The sequence below is a fragment of the Oenanthe melanoleuca genome, chromosome 17, assembly GCF_029582105.1.
Source record: "Oenanthe melanoleuca isolate GR-GAL-2019-014 chromosome 17, OMel1.0, whole genome shotgun sequence".
Taxonomy (NCBI): Eukaryota; Metazoa; Chordata; class Aves; order Passeriformes; family Muscicapidae; genus Oenanthe; species Oenanthe melanoleuca.
The window spans coordinates 1,041,647-1,062,987 of NC_079350.1; the positions used below are offsets into that span (position 1 = coordinate 1,041,647).

The 21,341-nt window shown below is 44.7% G+C and overlaps 1 protein-coding gene across 3 annotated transcripts in view; it reads left to right on the forward strand.

Moving 5' to 3' along the window:
• Positions 1-1,844: 1,844 nt before the first annotated feature.
• The window catches only part of MAPKAP1 (MAPK associated protein 1), an 82,135-nt gene continuing 62,638 nt past the window's right edge, over positions 1,845-21,341 (forward strand). The window contains exons 1-4 of one of the 3 annotated variants that reach the window (XM_056505237.1): positions 1,845-1,943; positions 11,477-11,801; positions 14,813-14,902; positions 17,955-18,103. In XM_056505237.1, coding sequence (XP_056361212.1) covers positions 11,543-11,801; positions 14,813-14,902; positions 17,955-18,103 — 498 coding nt within the window. In that variant the 5' untranslated portion in view covers positions 1,845-1,943; positions 11,477-11,542. The remainder of the gene's footprint in view (positions 1,944-11,476; positions 11,802-14,812; positions 14,903-17,954; positions 18,104-21,341) is intronic. The other 2 variants (XM_056505238.1, XM_056505239.1) reach the window with 2 other exon arrangements.

Below are 21,341 nucleotides of genomic sequence, written 5' to 3' on the forward strand. Positions count from 1 at the left end.
GCCCTGGCGCAGGATGGAGGGTCCCGGGCCGGTCTGTCGCGGCCCGTGCCTTGGGCGGAGAAGCCGCGGGACAGAACAGGAGCCTTTGGCACAGCCCACGGCTCAGCCGTGTGTTACCGGGGCTAATAAATTATCTCTTTGTAAATTATATAAATTATGTAAATTTTATATTAATTATCTCTTTGTAAATCTGCACAGAACTGCAGAAATGGCAAGAGAATAAAACACAGGCACACCAAGTGTAACTACGACTTCATTCTCTTAAGAGGTTACCTGTAGATCGTGGCCAGTCCTCAGATTGCCGTCACTGCCCCGATTCAATCCAACTTCCTTCAATTCATTCCATTTTCCTCACACTTTGGGTGGTGTCCAACACGACAGCCCCCATAGAGACCTCTTAGGGAAACCACCTGTATGTGCAATGAGGAGTCACGGTGGCAGTTCAAATGGTTCTTAATTTGCTGTATGTGCTGTCAGTGATGAACAGTCTCATCTCAGTGATGAACATGCCCAAACTCAACCCTCATCCTGGTCTAACCTCCCTGGTGGTTTGGTTAATGCCTCAGGCTTGGCACGGGTCACGCAGAGCTCCCAGCTGCCCCCAGTCCCAGCTGGAATTGCCATCCCACACCTTCACTTGGGCCCTGGATGTCACTGGAACCCTTTAACCAACTGGTCGGGCTCACATGTGGCTGGTGCATATGGAGATGGCTCCTGGTCAACTGTGATCTCATTGTCCCCCCATACAATCAGTAAATTCATTCACATTTCAATCACTTTACATCTTAATTACTCCACCATTGTCTCTTGAGTTTTCAGGGTCATCCAGTGTTACCCCAAAGGCATTTTAAAATCGGTGTTATTGCGAATATTTCAGAGATGCATTTGCCTCCTGAGGGAGAAGTGTCATGGATGGAACAGGCAGTTCCTCAGCCCCTGACCCTGACAAACAGGACAGTGCTCCCTGACCTCTGCAGGGACCTGCTTGGCCTCAACACATCAGTGTAAAGCTGCCGTTCTGGTGACTTTTTGTTCTGTTTTAGGAGGCTGAGCCCAGTCAGCCCAGAGCTCTGGGCTCTGCCAGCTGCAGCCAGGCACTCCCTGTGACATGCCCTGTGCTGGGGCAGCTCCAGCTCCTGCCCTCACTCCTGCACTGCTGCCAGTCACTGGTACCTGCTCCTCACAGGCCCTTGGTGCACTTTTGCCACGCTGTTCTTCTGAAAGGCAGCTCTTTGATGTGTGCAACTGCTGAGACTGCCGGGTTAGCCTTTCCTCAGGGATTAACCAGTCTCCTCATTTCCACAGGAAATTGTGGAGGCTGCACCAGCACGTCTGGAAAGGTGACTGGGACACAGGGCCAGCAGGACAGGAACAGGCACCAAGAGGAACAGGAACATCTGGGAACACCTGGGAACATCTGCAGCTGCAGGAGGTGTGAGGTGCGGGCCGGGGTGGCTGGGCACCGGTGTGGGGACAGCCCTGGAGCACCGGACAACCCAGGGATGCTGCTCACGGCTTGGGGCACGGGCAGCAGGGACAGGGTTTAATGTTCATCCCCTTTGCGTTTGTACACCCAGCGCTACTTGGTGCTTTGGTTCAAAGCTACCAAATGAATAAAAAACGTCACAGCGGTTTTAGCAAGAAATTAGAAACAAAGCCGGCGCGATCCCCATGAGAAAAGCCTTCTGTGTGAGTGCCGCGGGTGTCCCGGTACCATCGCGCGGCACCGCCCGTGCCCACCGGAGCCCGTGACCCGCTGCCGGTGCCGCCACGGCCCGCTCCGGCCCGGGCCATCCCGCGCTGCCGCTGCCGCCGCCCCGCCCGTTCCGCGCCGTCATTTCCGCGGACGCGGCGCTTCCGGGTCGCGCGCGGCCCCGCGCCCGTTCCGCCGGCCCCGGACCCGGAAGCGGCTGCGCGGCCCCGCGGCGGCGGCGGCGGCGCCGGTAAGTGCGGGGCGGGGGGGCGGTCGGGGCCGCGGCTGCCCGCGCTGTCCGTGCCCCAGGCCCGCCGGGTGCCGCGGCCGGCGGCAGCGGTGTCAGCCTGCCCGGGACGCGGCTCGGGGGCACCGGGGCTGCCCCGGGCGCAGGCGGGGCCGCTGCCGCGGGGTCCGGCCCCGTGTCCCGGCGGCGGGGCGGAGCAGCGCAGCGCGGGGCGAGCGGAGCGGGGCAGGCTCCGTCCGCCGGCGGTGGGTGCCGGGGGACGGGCGAGTGCGGCTGGAGACGGGCACGGGTGCCCCCGGGTGCCAGTCTCTCCGTCCTGATGCCCCGTGTCCCTGTCCCACGGCCCCTGTCCCGGTTCCTGGCTGCTCCTGCCTGCCCCCTGCTCCAGGCGGGCGCTTTGAGCATCATCAAACCCCAGTGCCTTCCTGCATGGGACTCTCATTTCTTCACCGGGCTGACAGTGCCGTCAGAGCTGTGAACCCCGCAGGGACAGTGGGGAACGGGAAAGGTGTCCGGGAGACGCACAATGAGTTGATTCTGTGCTAGTGGAAGTTGGGTAATTGACTAAACGGAGATGCTAAAGCCAAGCTTGGATATCCTGAGTTTGTTCTACACGATTTTAGACATGGGGGATTATCAGGTAGATGCAAGACTGGGAATTAGACTATGTCAGTTACTTTTCAGAACAGCTCCATTCACGGACACTTATTTGGGTTAGATTAAAAATAAATTGAGATCAGCATGTACGTATAGACGTGTACAGAAATAACTGAAGGAGGGAGAACCAATTTAGTACATTTCTATATCAGTCATGTTTCAGGTCTTTGTTGTAACATCCTTTGCTCATCTGTTGGTTAAATTTTCACCTGGTTGCAACAAGTAACAAACTTAAAATAACAACAAATATTAAAATAACAAGTAACAGCTACATTCTTGTGCATTTCCTTTGGATCAGTGAAGGCCTCAGCAGCCTGGCACAGGGATCTATCTGTGTTATGTGTTCTGTAGCACGAAATTTTCCCAACCATTCGAAGTTGTGAGCATGAAAAGCACACACCTGTATGGAAAGGTCAGCTATGGCAGCAAATGGCACAGCAAATGAACAGCACACTGGTCACATCCCCATGTAGGAGCAGCCCACCTCCCATATGGCTGCTTTTTGGAGCTCACACAATCACTGAGGTTGGAAAAAAACAGTGAGATCATCGAGTCCGACCTCTGACTCACCCCACCTTGTCATCCAGACCAGAGCACTGAGTACTATGTCCAGTCATTCCCTGAAATCCTCAGGGTTGGTGATTCCACCACCTCCCTGGGCAGCCCCTGCCAACCCCAACAGCCCTTTCCATGGGGAAATTCCAACTGATGTCCAAGGGCAAATTACACTGGCTGAGAAATGGGGGTAGAGCTCAGGCTCTCTTAATTTCTTCCTGTTGGTGCTTCAAGGGGCAGGCGGAGCTGTGGGAGCAGAGCCTTGGGGGCAACCAGAGGGCTCTTGTGGGGTGTTGGGACTGTCCCACACCTGGGACCCGCTGTGCAGGGAGGGGCTGCTCAGGTGCTGTAGCAGCAGCTCTGCAGGGCTTTTCTGTTAGAGCCTCTGACACAGACTCCAGGCTGTTTGAATAATAACTCTGTGTGTGTGAGCTGAGGAGCTCCATCAAACTCTGATGCCTGTCTGTCAGCTCCGTTTCATATTCCAGGCAGCACAAGGGCAATCCCTACCTTGTTTGCTTATTGCCTGAGAAGTGTTGTATCTAAATGCATTATTCTGAAAGCAAAACAAAGCTCTGTGAATATGTTTTGTGTGCTCTTGAAAAAGACAGATCCAAAATTAAAAGCCAGAGGAACGGGGGATCCATCTTTTACTGAAGAAATGTGAATCTGTCCAGTTCCATTTGACATAAAGTCCCAAAGGGGCTGAAGGTCTCAGGCATTTTTAAGTAGGTCTGATCATCATGAGTGTTTCTCATGGGGACCTTTGTGTATGTAAAACCAAGAGTAGCATCTCTCTCCATAGCAAACAGGTAAAATGATGAAGCTTTCTGGTTTGCTCCGTTTTTCAAGACTGAAGCTTGTATAGGTGTTTATAAAATTTATTTGTTTTTTAGGCTCTTGAATATTACACTGAGGACTGTGAATGTAGAAGCTCTAGTCTAATATTCGAGCAATCCTAGCCCATACTTTCATTCTCCACTCTACAACAAGATATTTTATTTATCACAGAATCCCAGAGTGGTTTGAGTTGGAAGGGAGCTCAAAGCCCATCCAGAGCCACCTCTGGCATGGCAGGGACACCTTCCACTGTATCAGGCTGCTCCAACCCCAATGTCCAGCCTGGCTTTGGACATTTCCAGGGATCCAGGGGCAGCCACAGCTGCTCTGGGCACCCTGTGCCAGGGCCTGCCCGCCCTCCCAAGGAACAATTCCTTCCCAAATCCCATCCATCCCTGCCCTGTGGCAGTAGGAAGCCATTCCCTGTGTCATGTCTCTCCAGACTCTTGTATGTAGTGTCTCCATCTTTCCTGGAGATTCCCTTCAGATGCTGGAAGGCTGCCATTAGGTCACTCCTTAGTCTTCTCCAGGCTGAACAATCCCAATTCTCTGAGCCCTTCCTCATAGCAGAGGTGCTCCATCCCTCTAACCATTTTTGTGGCCTCTTCCAGACCCACTCCAACAGGTTGATGGCCTTGAGGAATGTTCAAACTCAGTGAATTGTCTTTAAAGCATTTTAGGCATAAAAGTGTTTTTCCATGGAAAAGCACCTTTTTTTAAAAGTGTTCCTTCCCAGTTTTCTATGCAAAAGTCCCATCAGCTTCACCTTCTCTTGGACAAGGATTGCTGTTCCCCTGAAGAAGAGTGTTCAGCAGGAATAAAAGTAAAATAAGTGTCACAATGTGTTATTTGCAAGGCACTTAGGTTTGTTTTGTTATTTTAAAGCCAGCAGCAGTTAAGCCCTGAAAATGAACTCAAATGCTCAGATATTTTTTCTGGATAGCGATTCTCCCGCACACATGCTGTGAAATTGGGTCACGGGGTTCCGGGGTTGTGGGTCATCCCAGTGTGACACTGCAGCTGTGGTGTGTGTGTCAGGGAATGCCTGCAGACAGCATGAAAAACCAAGCTTCATCAGAGACATTAAAAATTAAGCCAAGTGTTTGCAGATATTGAGATGAGGCAGAGCCCAGGCGCGGCGCGGCGCTCGGAGCGGCCTCGATCGCGGCGTTCAGCACAATATCTGAATGAAAAATGACAACACTTTGTCATCTGCTCAAATTGATATTGCACTCTCGGCAGTGACAGCTGAAAAGGCCCACAGGTGCCATATAAAGAGGTGACCATGTTGTCATATTTCATTTAGGCATCCCTCTGCAAAGCCATAATTACCTAATTAGGTTGTTAATTAGGAGATTAGCATTTCGCTATATTGATAGAATGCTCTTTGCAGGCAAGAGTCTAGATACAGATTTGTCTGCCCTAATTTATAATCTCTGCATTTTTTATACTTATTTATTTGCTTAAAATCTTGATGCAAGATTTCTCAGGTTAGCAGAGAATCAACTTGTCTGCAATTAAACAAAGATTTGACAATATCAGGAAGGAGTGAACACTTCCCATACATACCCCAATATTCCCCTCCTCTAAAGCTCAGTAATTAAAATATTGGAATTGGTGTAATTTGCATCCTGATTAGTATGACAACAAAAGTATAGCCAAATTCCAAGCAGTTCAGAAATACAGAGCTAATGCCAGATTGATTTACAGGTCTGGAAATGAACAAATAATTTGTTGGAAGTTGTGTGTTATGTAGTGTTTGCTCATCATAACTTCCCAATTCCAGTCTCTCTTGTGAGAGAGCCTCTTTATATGACTGTAAATGATTATTTCCTTTTTAATGATAGGACCAGAGTCTGAGTGACAGCTTCTGCAGATAAGTATTCACTCTTAAATGCACTTGAGCTTTTGCTGAAACATAAACTTGAATGTTCATATATTTCTGTTCACTTTCCTTTATCCTGCCTGCCCAGGATCTGTCTGTGTGTGAGGGGGTTGATTATTTGTGCTGCTGCAAATGCAGATAACCAGAACCATTTCTTGTGCAATTGCAGACAGAAGTTGACTGGGAAATTATTTCATATAACCTGAATCATAAATTTTGAAGTATGTTCATGCTGTCCTGTTCCTGCTTATATGGTGTTGGGGGAAAAATCAATTTTTAATTCTAATCTGCCTATCTTTTTCATTAGTTTTTAAAGATCACTTTAAAGAGCTAATGTCAAGGAGGTGTTTGAGCGCAGGGACTATGGAAACCCTTGAATGATAACATGACCTGCAATGGTATATTATTTTTACACCTTGCTATTTTTTGAGTTTGTTAGCAATTGTCTTGGATTCAAATTGTACCTTCCACAATTTGTCTTTGGAATATTTTTGTTTACTTTGAATAGGGCTTTGATTGTTTATTACTTCCTTAAGGAGGATAGTCAATTTAAACATATTAAAACAAATAAACAAGCAAACAAAAACAAGCTACAGCTTTGCAGAACAGGAGGAAGGAAGGTTCTTCCCCCGTGCTTCTCATTTCTTACTTTTATAATTTAGAGAGGAAGATGAATTGCAGGAACTGGCTTGCGAGTTTTATGGAGAATTTGGAACTGCTTTTAGCCATTTGAACTGGAGGACTCTTAGAATCATTTCTTAAAATTGGTGGAACTTCAAACATGTACTCTTTCCTGCAGCAGAACATTATTAGTTGCTGACAGCTTTCTCTGATTTTATGGTTTTTTGGTAGCTTATTTAGAGGTCTGTGTATTTCAAAGCATGAAAGGCAAAAATATCAACCCTTCATATGAGGAAAATACTTCCTGTAAGATGCCAGGGGAAGGTGGCAGTGGTTTGTCAGTTTGGGGACATGTCCTTCAGTGGGAGAGGTGGTGCTGGTGGCACCTCAGGGCATGGCAGGTTCTGACCTGGAGCCTGTGAACTTCTGGGGACAGGACAGGGTGTGAAAGTGCCTGTTGGCTCTGGTGTCACTTCACCGAATGAAATCCATAGTTCTGCTGGAAAGTGTGTCAGGAGGGGCAGGGCTGGGGGCAGTGGGGCAGAGAGGGGCCCTGCCCCAGTGCTGGCAGGTGTGCAGGTGAGCAGGGCTGCCCCAGCTCTGCTGCTCTGGGGCTGTGACAGGGACAAGCCACCTTGTTCTGGGCAGTGAGAGTGAGGCATTTTGTCAAACTTCACTGTGTGTGTTTAAAAAAACCCCACCAAATCCATTCCAGAATAGCTGTGTTCTCCCCAGAGTGAGGAAAGCTGCACTCAGCATTTTTCACTCTCAAGGTCAAACGTTTGCTCTGCACACAGCAGCGAGCCCAGGCTGACACATGGCTCAGTCCCACCAGTCAGTGGGTCCAGCACAGAGCAGGGCTCCAGCTGTGCCTGCTGCTGTCTGAGCTGGGATGGATGGCAAGGATGGGAAGGATGGCAGGCATGAGGTTCAGCTTGTTCTTTCCCCTAATCTCACACTTGCTTCCATATCTCGTTGTCACCTCGTGTAGGTGAGCATGCAGATATGATACTCGGTGTGGGGCATTTGGTGGGCAACAGGAAAGCGAGACAATCTTTATTTAAATAATTGCAGTACATCAAGCAAGCAGGAGGGTCACAAGAACAGTTAACATGTTGTGATGATGAAGTTGCCTCCCAAAATTCAGCTGTGTTCAGCTGTGTGTTTAAGGTAGAGCCTGTATAGCTGCAGATCCTTTTCCAAGACCTTTGTGTCACCTCCTGGGAGCGGAGTCGTTTGTTAGCGCGCTCTGCATTGCTCATTGTGTGCCGGGTTATGAATGAGCCTGATCTGCATAAAGCCCTGCTCCTCTCGCTGGGAGAGTCTGGCGATGCCATAAATATAGCCGTGGGGTACTGGAAGAGGAATACTGCTGATAAAAATAGTAGACTGAGATGCAGCTGTCTGATTCTGCCACAAAGTTCCTGTGAATGCTGGTGAGGCGTTCAGCCTCTCGGTGCTGCAGTTTGACGTCCTTGGGGCTGTTCTGTGGCTGCACCAGGCTGGTGGGGGCTGTACTCTGCAGGGCCTGGGGCATGGCAGAGTCACTGCACTGGGGCCAAGAAGGGCAGAGGGAGCATTCATTGCTGGGGTGTTGATCAGACAATGTGCAGAAAGTTAGACAGGTGAATAATAAAGAATCAGGAAAGAAGTCCAGATCTCTTCCCACCTGTGTGATCAATCACGTGTGTTTGCCAGTCATCGAAACCCCAGCCTGTGTATCCTGTTGTACAGAAATACCAAACTCTAAAATTTTGGAGATTTCATATTGCTCTCTTCAGTTGTAGTGTTTGCACAGAGCATGTTTGACAGCTGCCTGCAAAGTGATTTATTCAATAGTAGAATATTATTAGTATAGCACAAGTATTAGAAGAAGTTTTTTGGTTTTTTTTGTTTATGATTAAAGAATGTGTAAGATGCTGATGCTTAGAAGGTCCCTGAATTCCATTAAATTCAGATCCTCTTTGAGGATGTGGTGATAGTGTGTGGGTGTAGGAGTGCAGAAGGGGTGTGCTGGCAGATCTCAGCAGATCTGGAAATTGATTTTAGGTCTATGATGTTGTTGGAACCTTCAAGGTGTTTGTGTAAAGGCTTGCAAAACTGAGCTTTGCTTCTCTGAGTTCTTCTCTGTCACTAGAAGTCACTGTTCTTCAGACTGGGTCTGTTCCTTTATCAACAGGAGGAACTGGTTAGAATTCTGTAGGCTACAGCAACTAAATATGGCATCAAAACCTGAACTAAATTTGGGGGTCTGAACTATTTTTTTTAAGGATATTAACTGTTCAGAGAGTTCCCAGTTACCATTAATGTGTTGATAAATTAGCTTTAATGTATCTTTATGAAAATTCTGAAGATGAAGAAATAAAAATATGTTTGTGTTAAACTCATAGAATTTCCAGCACTTTCTCAGTATTCAGGTTTATGGGAAAAGCAGTTGCACATGTGAGTTGGGAAGGAGCTTGGCTGATTTAGCACAAGACTGCTAATGGCAGGAAGTCGGGGTGCAGAGTATAAAGGTAAAACTCTCGCATCTGCTGTTACATGTTGTTAACTCCCTCAGCAGACATTAAATCATTTCAAGTACAATAATAGTGTGGGAGGTAAATTAACTAACCATTAACAATCTTATAAATACACAATTAACATGCCAACATTTATATGACACATTGATGGGGCAGCAGTAATTTTTGATTGGGAGTTTGCAGACCTTTCCGATGCCTGAGGCTGTTTTTTATTTAAACAAGTTTTTGCCAATTGCAGGTGCATGTGGCCTTTCCTAATCAGTGAGTAGAAATAATTCAATTTGAAGAACATTCTCAACACGTGTTTTTTGTGATGTCCATAAGCTGTACTTGGTTGTAGCTGTGTTTTTTGAGCCACACTGTGCTGGGCATGCTGGTGCAGGGTGGGAGCCCTGGACACGTGGATGGCTGCCTTTGGGTGGGACATTTGTCTTGTGGCCTCTGCCTTGGAGGACAGTGAGAATTCCCTCAGGAGCAGCCCTACTTTGATGGGAAGAGGCAGAAAATGAAAACAGAGTGTGGAGTCTTGGTGCTGCCCAGCCTGGCAGGAGCCTCTGGAGGACCCATCCAACCCCCACCTCCAGGCAGGGCCAGCAAAGCTCCAGGCTGTGTCCAGTTGGGCTTTGAAGGTCTCCAAAGATCCTGCTGGAGCAAATTTCACTAATAGCATAATTTATTACAATGTATGGTAACAGTAGTATGTTAATAACCAGCAGCATGTCAGGTTTGTTTCCCTACCATTCATTTATTGAATTTGTTTTTGCTGTTGGGTCTGTTGCTTAATGTAATAATTCTGAATTTGTCTATATTTTTTAAAGCAGAAAGGAGACAGTCTCTGAAAGAACCCTACAGTATTTGCAGATGAGGGAGAAAAAAAGTTTAAAATTCTGAAGGCTGTAAGTCTCTGTTTTTTGAGGATTGTTATCAGTGGATGCCCATGTTTGCTGGGAGGGAGGACACTGGTAGGGATGGAGGATTTGCAATCTACAATAAACCTTCAAAATTTTGCTTTTGTCATGATTAGATGAGTGTCCAAATGAAGGTTTACTTTTCCTTCCAGCTGTCTAAATGCAGAAGCTGCTCTGTGGGCCCCTCTGTGTTGATGCACCTTTCCCTTCACCTTTCCCCTTTAAAAAAAAGGGAACACAGCAAAATGCATTCCCTGGTCCTGGAACAAGCCTGGCTGCTCCTTTCTTTTCCTCCCCTCTGCTAAAATATCCCAGGAGAAGGCTAACAGCCTTTAGCAGATTTTCATGGGATGTGGCTTTGTTTGATTTAAAAAACAGTTTTGCATGCAGCAAGGACATGGGATTGCTGGGTGTTTCTGAATTCTAAATCCCAAACACACACAGCTCTATAAAGTTGAAGTGTTTTTCTCTGATTAGAAAAGCAGTGGGGATTTCAAACTCCTGGATTTCACATCCAGTCTTGCCCTTGTGTGTGAGCTCAGACAGGGCCCCCTCAGGTGGAGGTGTCCCCATGGCTCCTGCTGCTGCTCACTACATGAACAGGAATCATTTTTTTTCTTTTTAGGTTATTTTCAGCAGGTCATTTTTTGGTACAGTTCACCCCTCAGCTCCACTGCCAGCTTTGGGAGGTGGTGGAATTCCTGGAGCAGGACCAGGCAGGAGCTGCCCCTTTCAAGAGTCAGCCTGGGTTTGAATTAGATTGACATAACTACAAACCCACAGCTACAGAAAAATCAGATAACAATGTGAGCGTGGTCTGGGTTTTGTGGTTTGAGTTTTTTTCTCCCCTTTTCCTTTTTGCCCTCTATATTGTTTCAAAAGGCCACTTGAGTGCTCTGAATGAAATATCTTAGGTAAGTGGCAATTACTGTTCTTAAAGTGCTTTAGAGCTCAGGCGTGTGGTATTTGGTCACAGAGCTTTCTGTGCTACAGCAGTTGCCCTGTGTGAAGCACCATGCAGCAGCAGATGTTCAATATTCTGCCCTGAGACACTAATCTCTTCATGTTTAAGTTTTTTCTGGAAATACAAAACCTGAAGAGGGTCTGTAATAAGGCAGTCAAGAAGTTGCTGTGTAGATGCAGAAGAAAAACAGTAACAGAGTTACAATGGGTAAAAAGAAATCCAAAACCCTGTTGGCTTTGTAAATGGATTAATTGGAATAGGCAGATGTTGCTGTTCTGTATTCTCCTGCCATCCTGCTCTGTGCAGCTCTGTGGGGTATTTTGCCTTTCAGCAGCCATGTGTGGTAGAGTCCTGGGACCTGTCTGCAGGATTTCTTGTGTTCAGTTGTTCTGGGACTCAGTTTCAAGCTGTCCTCCAAACCCCCAGTTCCTTAAATGGATCTCAGCCGCCAGTGTAGTGTGAGTAACCTGGAGCAGAATTAAGGAGTTTGCCCTCAGTCAGGGTTTGTGACCTTCTGGAACAGGGGCTTGAGCTTTTTGTGTTGAAGGGTTTTTGTTCTAAAACGTTGTGCACATTATTTTTAGGTACGTGTGTCCATGAAACAAGATGGAGAGAAGATAGTAGAGTGAGGTGGTGGCCCTGAGGACAGCATGGCTTTCCTGGACAACCCCACCATTATCCTGGCTCACATCCGGCAGTCGCACGTGACCAGCGATGACACGGGGATGTGCGAGATGGTCCTGATCGACCACGACGTGGACCTGGAGAAGTTCAACCCCTCCTCAGCCTTTGGGGACAACGGGGCAGAGCCCCAGGGGAGCAATGGGGACACTCAGGGCTATGTCTATTCCCAATCTGTCGATATTACCTCAAGCTGGGACTTTGGGATCCGAAGACGATCAAACACAGGTGCGTGTGCTGGCCTTTCACACCCGGCTTCCCTGAGCCTGACTGCCTTGGTGGCTGCCAAACCTCTTCTGTCGTGTTGAGGCCCCTTTTATAGAAGGATGCATAATGATTCAGTTACTTTAGTGTGCTGTCAACTGAGCCCTAATTGCTGTTTTACCTATTCCTGTGCAGGGGAAGATCGAGGTAGTCAGTTTTATATATATAAAAAAATTCAAATTGTGAAGACATCAAATCTAAATCCATAGTATATGAGCAGTCTTTGATATCTCTATTGTTACTGTCTGGAGGGGTGTTAACTTTTGAACAGGATAGTTATTTTCTGAGAAAAAATCTGCCTAGTGAGGCATCAAATGTATTTGTTATAAAAGAGAGCAGTGAAGTTTGATGTGAGCCAGCAAAGGGGATGATTTGTCTGTATTTTGTCTCCTAAAGTTTTATTTCTTAGAAAAACCTTGAGCTAAGGTTGAAGGTACCAAATTAGAAAGTTTAAGGGTGAACAGCTTTGCAAAATACACTCATTTTGTCATGACTGGCATAAAGCTCTTCCATGTAGTGTTCCATGCAAGGCATATCCAGACTTCTGCTTGCACCTGAGGAGAGTTCTGAACAGGAATTCAGTGAGGGAAAGTATAAACGAGAAGGTTGGTGTGCTCTGGTCAGAACTGATCTCTTTTTTTCTGTTTCTGTATATTTTTAAAAATTATTTCTGCAGGTATTATAACACCACCTAGAGCCCAGAAAGCACCTCTGTGCTCTGCTTCACCAGGAAAATGTGTGTGATGGTGGAGATACTGAAATGCTTTTTACAAGTAGAAAATTATGAAAGGCTTCAGAAAAGCTGGGGCACTGATCTCCTGTAGCAGGGAGTGAGGTTTGGAATTAAACTGAGATTAAAGCCCAGCCTGGCAGGATTCTGTGCAGGGAATCCAGGGTGCCAGGCTGCCCTGGGGCTGGGGGAGTTCAGGCCATGGTGCAGCTCGTGGGGAAGGAGAGACAAAGTTTGAAGATTTATAGAATTACTCCAGGAAATTATTCTGAAGAATCATTTCACCCAGGGAGAGGCTGATGGAATAATCTCTGTTTGAATTCTAGTTTGAAGTCATTTCAGGTGCCAGCTGGGGGCACATTCTAAGGTCAGAGTTGGGAGCAGATTTTCTGCCTCAGCTCTGGATGTCAGGAGGGGAGGTCAGTGCCAGGTGTTGATGTGGGTGAGCACCAAACTCCCCAGGCCAGGAGCCAGGGCTCAACTCAGTGCTGGCCATTAATGAAACCACAACTGCACTTGGTCAGAGACAATTTTCACACTAAAACTGTCACTGGCTGCCTTGGATAATTCACATTTCTGCTGGGAGCTGACCATTCCATCTGACACAGTCCCACAGTGGAAGGATCCTTTGTGCTCAGCTGTGCGTGCAGGAGCAGGATAGAGCCAGGGGAGGTGGTGACTCTGCTCTTGTACATCTGTTTAGACAGGGGTGGAAATATCAAACAGGTTAAAAACATACAATATTCTTGTTTCTAGTCTCCAGATTTTCCTTTATTCTTTGTTTACCTGTTCATCTAACAGGTCTTTTGTCAGAGCTCGTTTGGGAAGAAAGGGTTTTGGAAGGTAATTTTGAGTTACAGTGTGAGCAGTGCTAGTGCAAATGTGGAGCTTTTCCTTCAGAATAAAATATCTATGCTACAACAGTGTTTTGCCAATATTTAAATTTATGAGGAGGAATATTTTTCTCATTTCATCAAGAGGAAGTTACGTAGAGGTATTCAGGTTCTAGCACTGTGTAAATGGGAGGTACTTATCAAAGTCCCCTTTTGTGCTTGTACCTTAAACTGCTTGTTACAGCTGTTACACCTCAGAGGAGTATTTTTTATCAGTTCCCTGATTGACAGCTTTTATGGGGGAAAAAATTACTTCCTTGTCCACAGTTCAGTTCAAAGACCTAAATGTAAAAGAATAATAACAGAAGAGATATAAAGGATGATGTTTTTTAGTTGCTGAAAAGACTCAGGGAACTCCAATTGTATCCAAAAATTGTCAGAGTAATTTAGCATTTTAGAATCTCTTCTACAAACCCATTTTAGTTAATGAATTATCTCAATACATCAAAATTGCTAATATATCCAGCAGATTGTTTCCTTTGGGGATCAGCACTGTTAGTTCTACTTCCCAGTCTAATCTGCTTATTTTGAGTGGACACTTGACAATATCAGTGCTTTCTTGGGGTCACTTGGGTGGCTTCCTTCAGGTTTTCTCCCCAAGGAAGCTCTTACTGTTAACACAAAAGGGAATTTAAGTTGTTGTCTGGTGCCCTGGGCTGCAAGTTCTTTGGTATCAGAACTATTTGGGGCTTTTTTTTCCAACCATATTTTTAAGATGGAGTCAAAATATATGTAAAGGAATATTATATTCATTTTAGGATTTGACTAATGTTGTGAAGATACAAATCATTTATTTTACTACCTATAAACTGTTTCAGCCTACTGAAGAAAAAGCTGTGCTAATTTATATCGCTTTGACATTTTATAATTTTCATGATTTTTAGATAAAGGATTTTATATTTAAAACTTTAATAGTCTAGTCTGAGTTCATTTATCTTTAATTTTTGAAACGGGTAGAGTAATTCATAACAGTAATTTTATTCCTGTAATGTAATATTCACTTCAGTTCATTTGTGCATTAAAATTCCTTTAAGACCGTTATTAATGATTTATATAATGAAATGTCATATTAATCACAGAAGTTTTCACATTTTATTATTCTCTTCCATGTTAATACTATCTTTATGATCTCTATTAATGTTTTATATCCTCTAATTTCAATTATAAATCAAGAACATTTTCATGTTTTTGTTGGTATTTGCTTTTCAGGGGTGCCACCTTTAAAATTTTATGACTTTTTCCCCTACATATGCAGTATAAAACATCTTTATTCATATAAAGGTAGTTAATTATGTCTTTGTTTATAGTAAACTTTCATTGACAAACTTATAGTTGTAATATTTCTTTTCAAGCTCAGAGACTAGAACGTCTGCGGAAAGAGAGACAAAATCAAATAAAATGCAAAAACGTTCAGTGGAAAGACAGAAATACTTCTTGCTCAGGTAAAAGAAAATATCTTTTGTTTTCCTGCTGTTTTTATTCCTGCCTTTGATGGCTACAACATTTGCAGTTTGTAATTTTCCCCATGGGTTTCAAGGCACAGAGGAAATGCCAGTTCTTTGTGCTGTCCCAGGGGTGCCAGCCATGCCAGGGCTCTCGGGGTTAATAAAGCAAAGGAGAGCAAAGTGTTGGACAGGCAGCTTGGCCTGGAGTTATGGGGTGGCTGCTTTGGGTTTTGCACTCTGTGGGGTTTGTGTGTTTGTCACCTCAGGCAGGACAAAGCTCTGTGTCCCTGTGGGGTGGGGACAGGGCAGGCACTGGAGATGCCTGCACCCCAAATGCAGCATCAGGGTCTCCAAGTCACACCCAGCCTTTTCCAGCAGCACTTGGCACACTGGGGGTGTTGGAGGGTTTTGTAGAGTTTACTTGTGTAGAGTATTTTTGTAGCTACTTTTTTAGATAAGGTGCAAATCTTAAGAAATAAAGAGTGTATGTATGATCTACATAAATGCAAGCATAATAAATGCTGGCTTAGCTTATCTGGCCTTTCCTTTGTAAAACTATCATCACTGATTTCTCAAAAAATACTAAATTCTATTTTTGTTAATTATATAATTAAGTATTTGTGACTGGATGTTCTACATAGTTTAGATTGTAATATATGAAATTACACATCTGTCTCAATTTTTCTATTTTGGAGCTCAAGCTAGTTTCTATTTCTGTTGTATTTGACACACATTCAAACCTTTGTATGGTCTGTCATGCCTACTTCTTTCAAAATTTGTGTATATCTTAATGAGGTTCCTCTGTAATCTCCCTTTTTTTGCCTAATTCCTCATATCTCCATGGCTGTCATTTGCAGAACCTTCTCCAGCTCTCTAATATCTTTTTCAGAGGAGTGAACAAAGCTGCTCACATGAGCAGCACGGTCGCACTAATCCTTAATTCAGTGTTCAGCTGTGTTGGATACCCCTGTTAATGCATTCTGAAATGTTTTTGCCTTTCTCCTCCTGTAAGCAGAGTTGTAGGTTTTAAAGGTTAATCTACCATAACCTCCAACTCTTTGCTCAATATTTTATAGCGTTTGGCCAATGATGATGCAAATCTCTCTCCTGTGTCTCGTGCACTGTGAGCTGGCTCAGCCTCCAGTTCCTGCACAGCCTCTGTTGTTCCTGGGGGCTCTGTGGGGACATCCCAGACACATCTGGGGACATCCCCCTGGGGACATCCCCTGCACACACACATCTGGGGACACCCCCATCACTCCCAACATCATCTCTCCCCAGCAGCCACACTTGTCCCCTCTGAGGAATGTGCTGGCATTGCAGGCAAATGGGTCAGTCCCTGCCTGCTGCAGAGCAGATTTAAATAAAAGAATAAATAAGTTACACAAAAACTCCAGGCACTCAGTTTTGTTGGCAGAGCTGATTTTCCTTCTTTGCTGAGCCCCTGAGGTCTGAGTGTTTCTCCCTTACTTGCATGAACTGCACTGCAGCAGGGAGAAAGAGGAGCCCTTAAGGATAGGATATCCTCTGTACATTTACATCTCACATTCCTTCATTTCAGACTAAATAAAATGCAAATTAACAATAGACCAAGGAAATCCTTCCTGAATCTTGCATTCAGCCCATACAGAATAGCTGTGGATAAAAACTTGCTTTTTCTGTGCAAGTAAAACCTCTGTGTTGGATTCCAGAGTCCTTTCCAAGAGAATTATCAGTGGAAAGTAATACACCAGCAATATGCTTTAGATTTTTTTAAAAAATCATAAACAGGTATAAGAGCTTGTTGAAAAACCAAAACAGCCTAATGGAGTTGAAGTGGCCACATTGAAAGGGATTAAATCCAGCTTTTTTGGTTAATTGCAGCCTCTCACAAGCCCACTGGGGATTTCTCAGTGCCAGTATTCAGCACCTCTGCCAACTGCCTGAATTTTCAGGCAATCTGCTGATAAAAACAAATGGAGCTTTTGACCAGTTATCATTTGCCAGGTTTTAATTTTGCACTCTGAGAAATGAGCCCACTCCCTGCAGATCAAGTCCCGGGTCATTCTGCCCTGGGAGCAGTTCCATTTCCCTGGAGAAGCGAGATGTGAATCTGTGAGCTGTGGGGAAATCCAAGGGCTGGGCGAGCTGGGCTTGGTTCTGGGCACTGATTAATGGAGGCTGGGGGCTCTTGGTTCCTGGAGCAGATGTGGGAAACCTTGTCAAGCTTCTTGTGTCACAGCTCCCTGCAGGTGAGACCCTTTGGTACTGATGTGCTGAAACACCCCAGGCTCTGGCCTGATTTCATAGTGGCCTTGTAACATAAGAAGTCCTATTTTTGAAGTTTTTTAAGTATGCCTGTAAATTAGAAGTTGTTGTTAGAAATTCAGCTGTGCACTTTCTTCACATAAAAAGGCTTTTATGAGCCTTCACAGAGCACACAAAGACCTCCTGAACTTGGATCCCCTTTGTTTTTAGACAGCTTTTTTGTTTTTATTGTTCAGGCTGTTGATCTGGCATGGTGGTTTCAGGTTTGACATTTTTATTTTATCCAATCTACCATGGGCAGTAAAATGTGCAGACATGGTGCTGTGTCTGAGGTGTGTGCCAGGCTGCAGCTGGGTGGGTGGCACTGCAGTGGTGCTGTCCTGTGCTGTGGCACTGTGCCACTGCTGCAGGCTGGCTGAGAGCTGAGCTCCTCGTGTGGCAGCTGCTCTTTTCCTTCCTGTCCCCTGCTCATTTAGAAGGGAGGCAAGCAGAAAGACCAGGAATGTGTCATTCTCTTGATTGTTATCTTGACTGGAGTGGATCTTACACTGATCAGTTCTGTTCTCTGCATAGGAAAAACTCACCTTTTCCTCAGCTTAAACAGGAGCATCATTCAGACTTCTTAATGGTGTCATGTCTTTGGGCTATGAAAGAGTGGTGGTGGATTCTGCCCTGCTGAAGCATTTGTTGGTTTATTTATTTGATTTTGTGCTTCCTCTTATGATGTTATCTCTCTGTGCTGAGCAGCAGCCTCTGTTACATCTCCTCATACAATGCCTCTAATCTCTTTTGTGATCTGCAGCAGAGGAGCTGAGCTCACTGTTTGAGAAGAAGAATTTCAGAGTGAAGTCCCCATGTTCTGGGAAGCAGTCCATCCTCTCTGTGCGCCTGGAGCAGTGTCCTCTGCAGCTCAACAACCCCTTCAATGAGTACTCCAAGTTTGATGGCAAGGTGAGTGCCCAGGGTTTGGCTGTGCCAGGGGTGCCTGGCCTGAGGCACTGTCCTGTGCTTGGACTTGTGCAAGCTCCACTTAGACTTTACCATGGCCATCAGGAACTGGCAGTGTGGTGATTCCAGGTTCACTAGAACCATTTCTCCTGTCTCCATTCCAAAATTCTGGACTGAGAATTAGTCTTCCCTACCTTGCTCTTTCCTTCTCCAGCAGGTTGGTGAGGTGCATCTTTATTGTGACACTCTGGAGTTGATGATGAGACCCTTTGTATAAATGATTGATTATTTGGCATTTTAAAAAAATTCTGTCTCTCCACATTACAGCACCTGCTGAATATTCCATGATTCATGTCTTTGTCCTCTGTGCTCTTCTGAGAGTGGGAGAAGCCATGGTCTGTTTTGAGGGTGAAAACTGAATTATCGGTAGGTCAGTATCCAAGGAGAAAAGAAGCACTAATCAATGTATTTCTGCACTAGTGCTCATTTGTGTAACACAGGGAAGAGATTGGCTGCAGACCTGGCAGGTCATGGGGGTCAGGAGATGGATCTGGTATCACTCAGGTTAGGGGATAAATGCCTTCCCTGTACTCCAGACTGTCAAATATTTTTCTCTGTCATCAACTCTAGAAACAGAAATATAAACATTGGTGTGATGGATCACTGTCATATTGTTCCAAAACAAGTATAAATACTCCACAGATCTGTTTTCTACTGGGTTTGTGGAATCTCCTGTGGGAGGATGGAGTTTGAGCTTCATTACCATTGTGATGGAAGAATTTCATATTCTGTTAGATGTTCTTGTAGTGGAAAGTCAGATCTGTAATTCCACTGACATTTCTAGGAGTATCTGGAATATCTGTGAATTGGTAACTTTAGACTATGAAGTTCAGGTGCAAAAGCTCCTTTATTGTGATTTTGTATTTATTAGCATGTGGCAATCAGTGCTATCTCAGGTTTTCACAATTCCTGGCCTCATTAATGAGTGACAGCAGCACTTTCATGCTGACAGCACCAAGAGGCTTTTTTTCTGAACTCCCAAGTTTGTTGTTGTTCTTGTGCCATGAAATTTCAGTTGGGCAAACATTTAAACGAATTCTCATGTCATGTATAGGGGAGCTAAATATCAAATACTTCTTTATTAAGAGAGTTCTATTATAATTCAGTGATGTTCAAGTCTTGTTTCTCAGAAACTTGAAAAACTTAAGCATTTTTCCTTCCCTCTTTGATAATCCAAGCTAATCTTTGCTGTATTAATTATAGTTGTCTATAATGAACATCCCCATTTTCACCTGTTGAAGTCAGATACACTTAGAGGTGTTTGGTCCACTGGAAGCAAGTTGGGCTCTTTGTGTCTGTTTCAGAGGTTAAGGAAATACCTCAATGTCACTCAGTTGTGATTTGCAGGGTCGGATTGGAATTATCTCAGTTGTGATCTGCAAATCAAAACACCTTCTTTACAATCCAAAATAATTGAGTGGCCATTTTGTTAGAGTATAATCTCACTCTATTAATTTTAACACCATTATTTCTATTACTCTCTAAGTGTATCAATAGTTTGCATATAAAGTTTATTCTCTGTAGTTCTCTATGTATTATCTAGTTTAATGCTTGGCTGACTATCTGAGATAGAGGAAACACATTCCAGTTGTGAGTTATTTTACTTCAGTTCTCATGCATTTTCAGTCAGTAAAAACACCAAAAATCATCGAGCTTTTAAAAATTATTTTTAGTGACGTATCACATGTTTTGTGTTTATTTTTATTGATAATAGATGAGCAGTATTTCACAGAAATATAATTCTTTCAGGGAATAGTGCATGACTTATTTACATAATTAACAGAGCCATGTATCTCTGGGGGAAATGGTACATAATTGGGGGGAGGCTGGGGGGTGAGGAGGGGCTGGGGGCCTAATTAAACATGTCTTAAAAACACCCTCCTTAATTATGGATTTACTCAGGGGGTCACAGTGGCTCTCAAATCCTTAAGGCTGTAAGCAGGCCCTTGGTTTGTGCATATTTGAGTTTGGTGCTGCTCAGTAGCATTCTTTCCTTGGTGCATGGGAGAGCTCAGGGCTCTGTGTGGAGCTCTGTGGCCCTGCCTGTACTCCTCATCCTGGCTGCCTTCACTCCTGGCTGGGTCCCTGACCTGAAATCCAATAAATCCTCCTCAGAGTTCTCTTCCCTGACCTCCCCTGGGATGGGTTTTTTCCAGCTGATCACTTCAGATCAGAAGTGTCTCGTGCTGCAGTGCCAGCCCTGCCAGCGTGGGCAGTGCTCACATCTTGCAGGTGTTCTGCCAGATTTAGTGGCTTTTTCATAACCACTTCTGTGATTTTATGAAATAGTAAAATTTTAAAGCACTCTAATTTCTTCCTGTCCTGATCACTTCATTAATTATCAAAACAGTAGAGAATATGGTTTGTGAAATACAACTGCAGTGGAGGCATTCTAAGCAGCTCAGGAATCCACACAACTTGCCCCACCACTACCCAGGACACATTTGTGGTTTTCTGTACCCTGAAAAACTTCAGCTATTAACAGAAGCCACACATATAGTAATACTCTCAACCCTATCTTCAAGTTTTTCCCTAAATAGTTAAAGTAAACCTCAGCTCTGGACCTGTTCTCGTGTTTTGTGAAGCTTGTGGGTTGTACTTTTTTGTTGATAAATCTTGTAGACTCTTTCTAAGAATTTTGTACTGAAATAACCTTTAGTTTTTGTAATTCCTTCAGGTGTCATTGGAATAGAAAATTACTTGAAAGCTTAAATCACTGGCCAAATTGATTTCTTTCGTCTGCAGGCAAATTAAATTATCACCCATTTGATAAATAAATTCACATATATTTCTGTCTACAGGACTTGGAAAATCAGGTTTTAACAGTTTGTTGTTCCAGCTTGCTGAGTTTTAACAGTGTTGGGGGAAAAAAAGCCTCGGTGTAAGACAGAGCTGAAAGTCCTGTCCAGGTACCACAGGTGACACAGGGAATGGGGTGGCTCATTTCAGTGACCCAGCTGAGCTTCAGCGTGTTCAGGCAGGGAAGAGGTGCAGGAGAAATCAAAAATATGAGGAAGGAATTGTATGGATCTAGAGTAAAGTGGGGTTATGAGAGCAGAAGCCTTTTCTACAGGCAGATCAGATTTTCTCAAGATATTTTTATTTCTGCTTTCATGACTAGCTGCAAATGGAGTCAGAAGGAAGTTTGGCTTTTCTGATCTTATGGAGTTTTCTGGTGTTT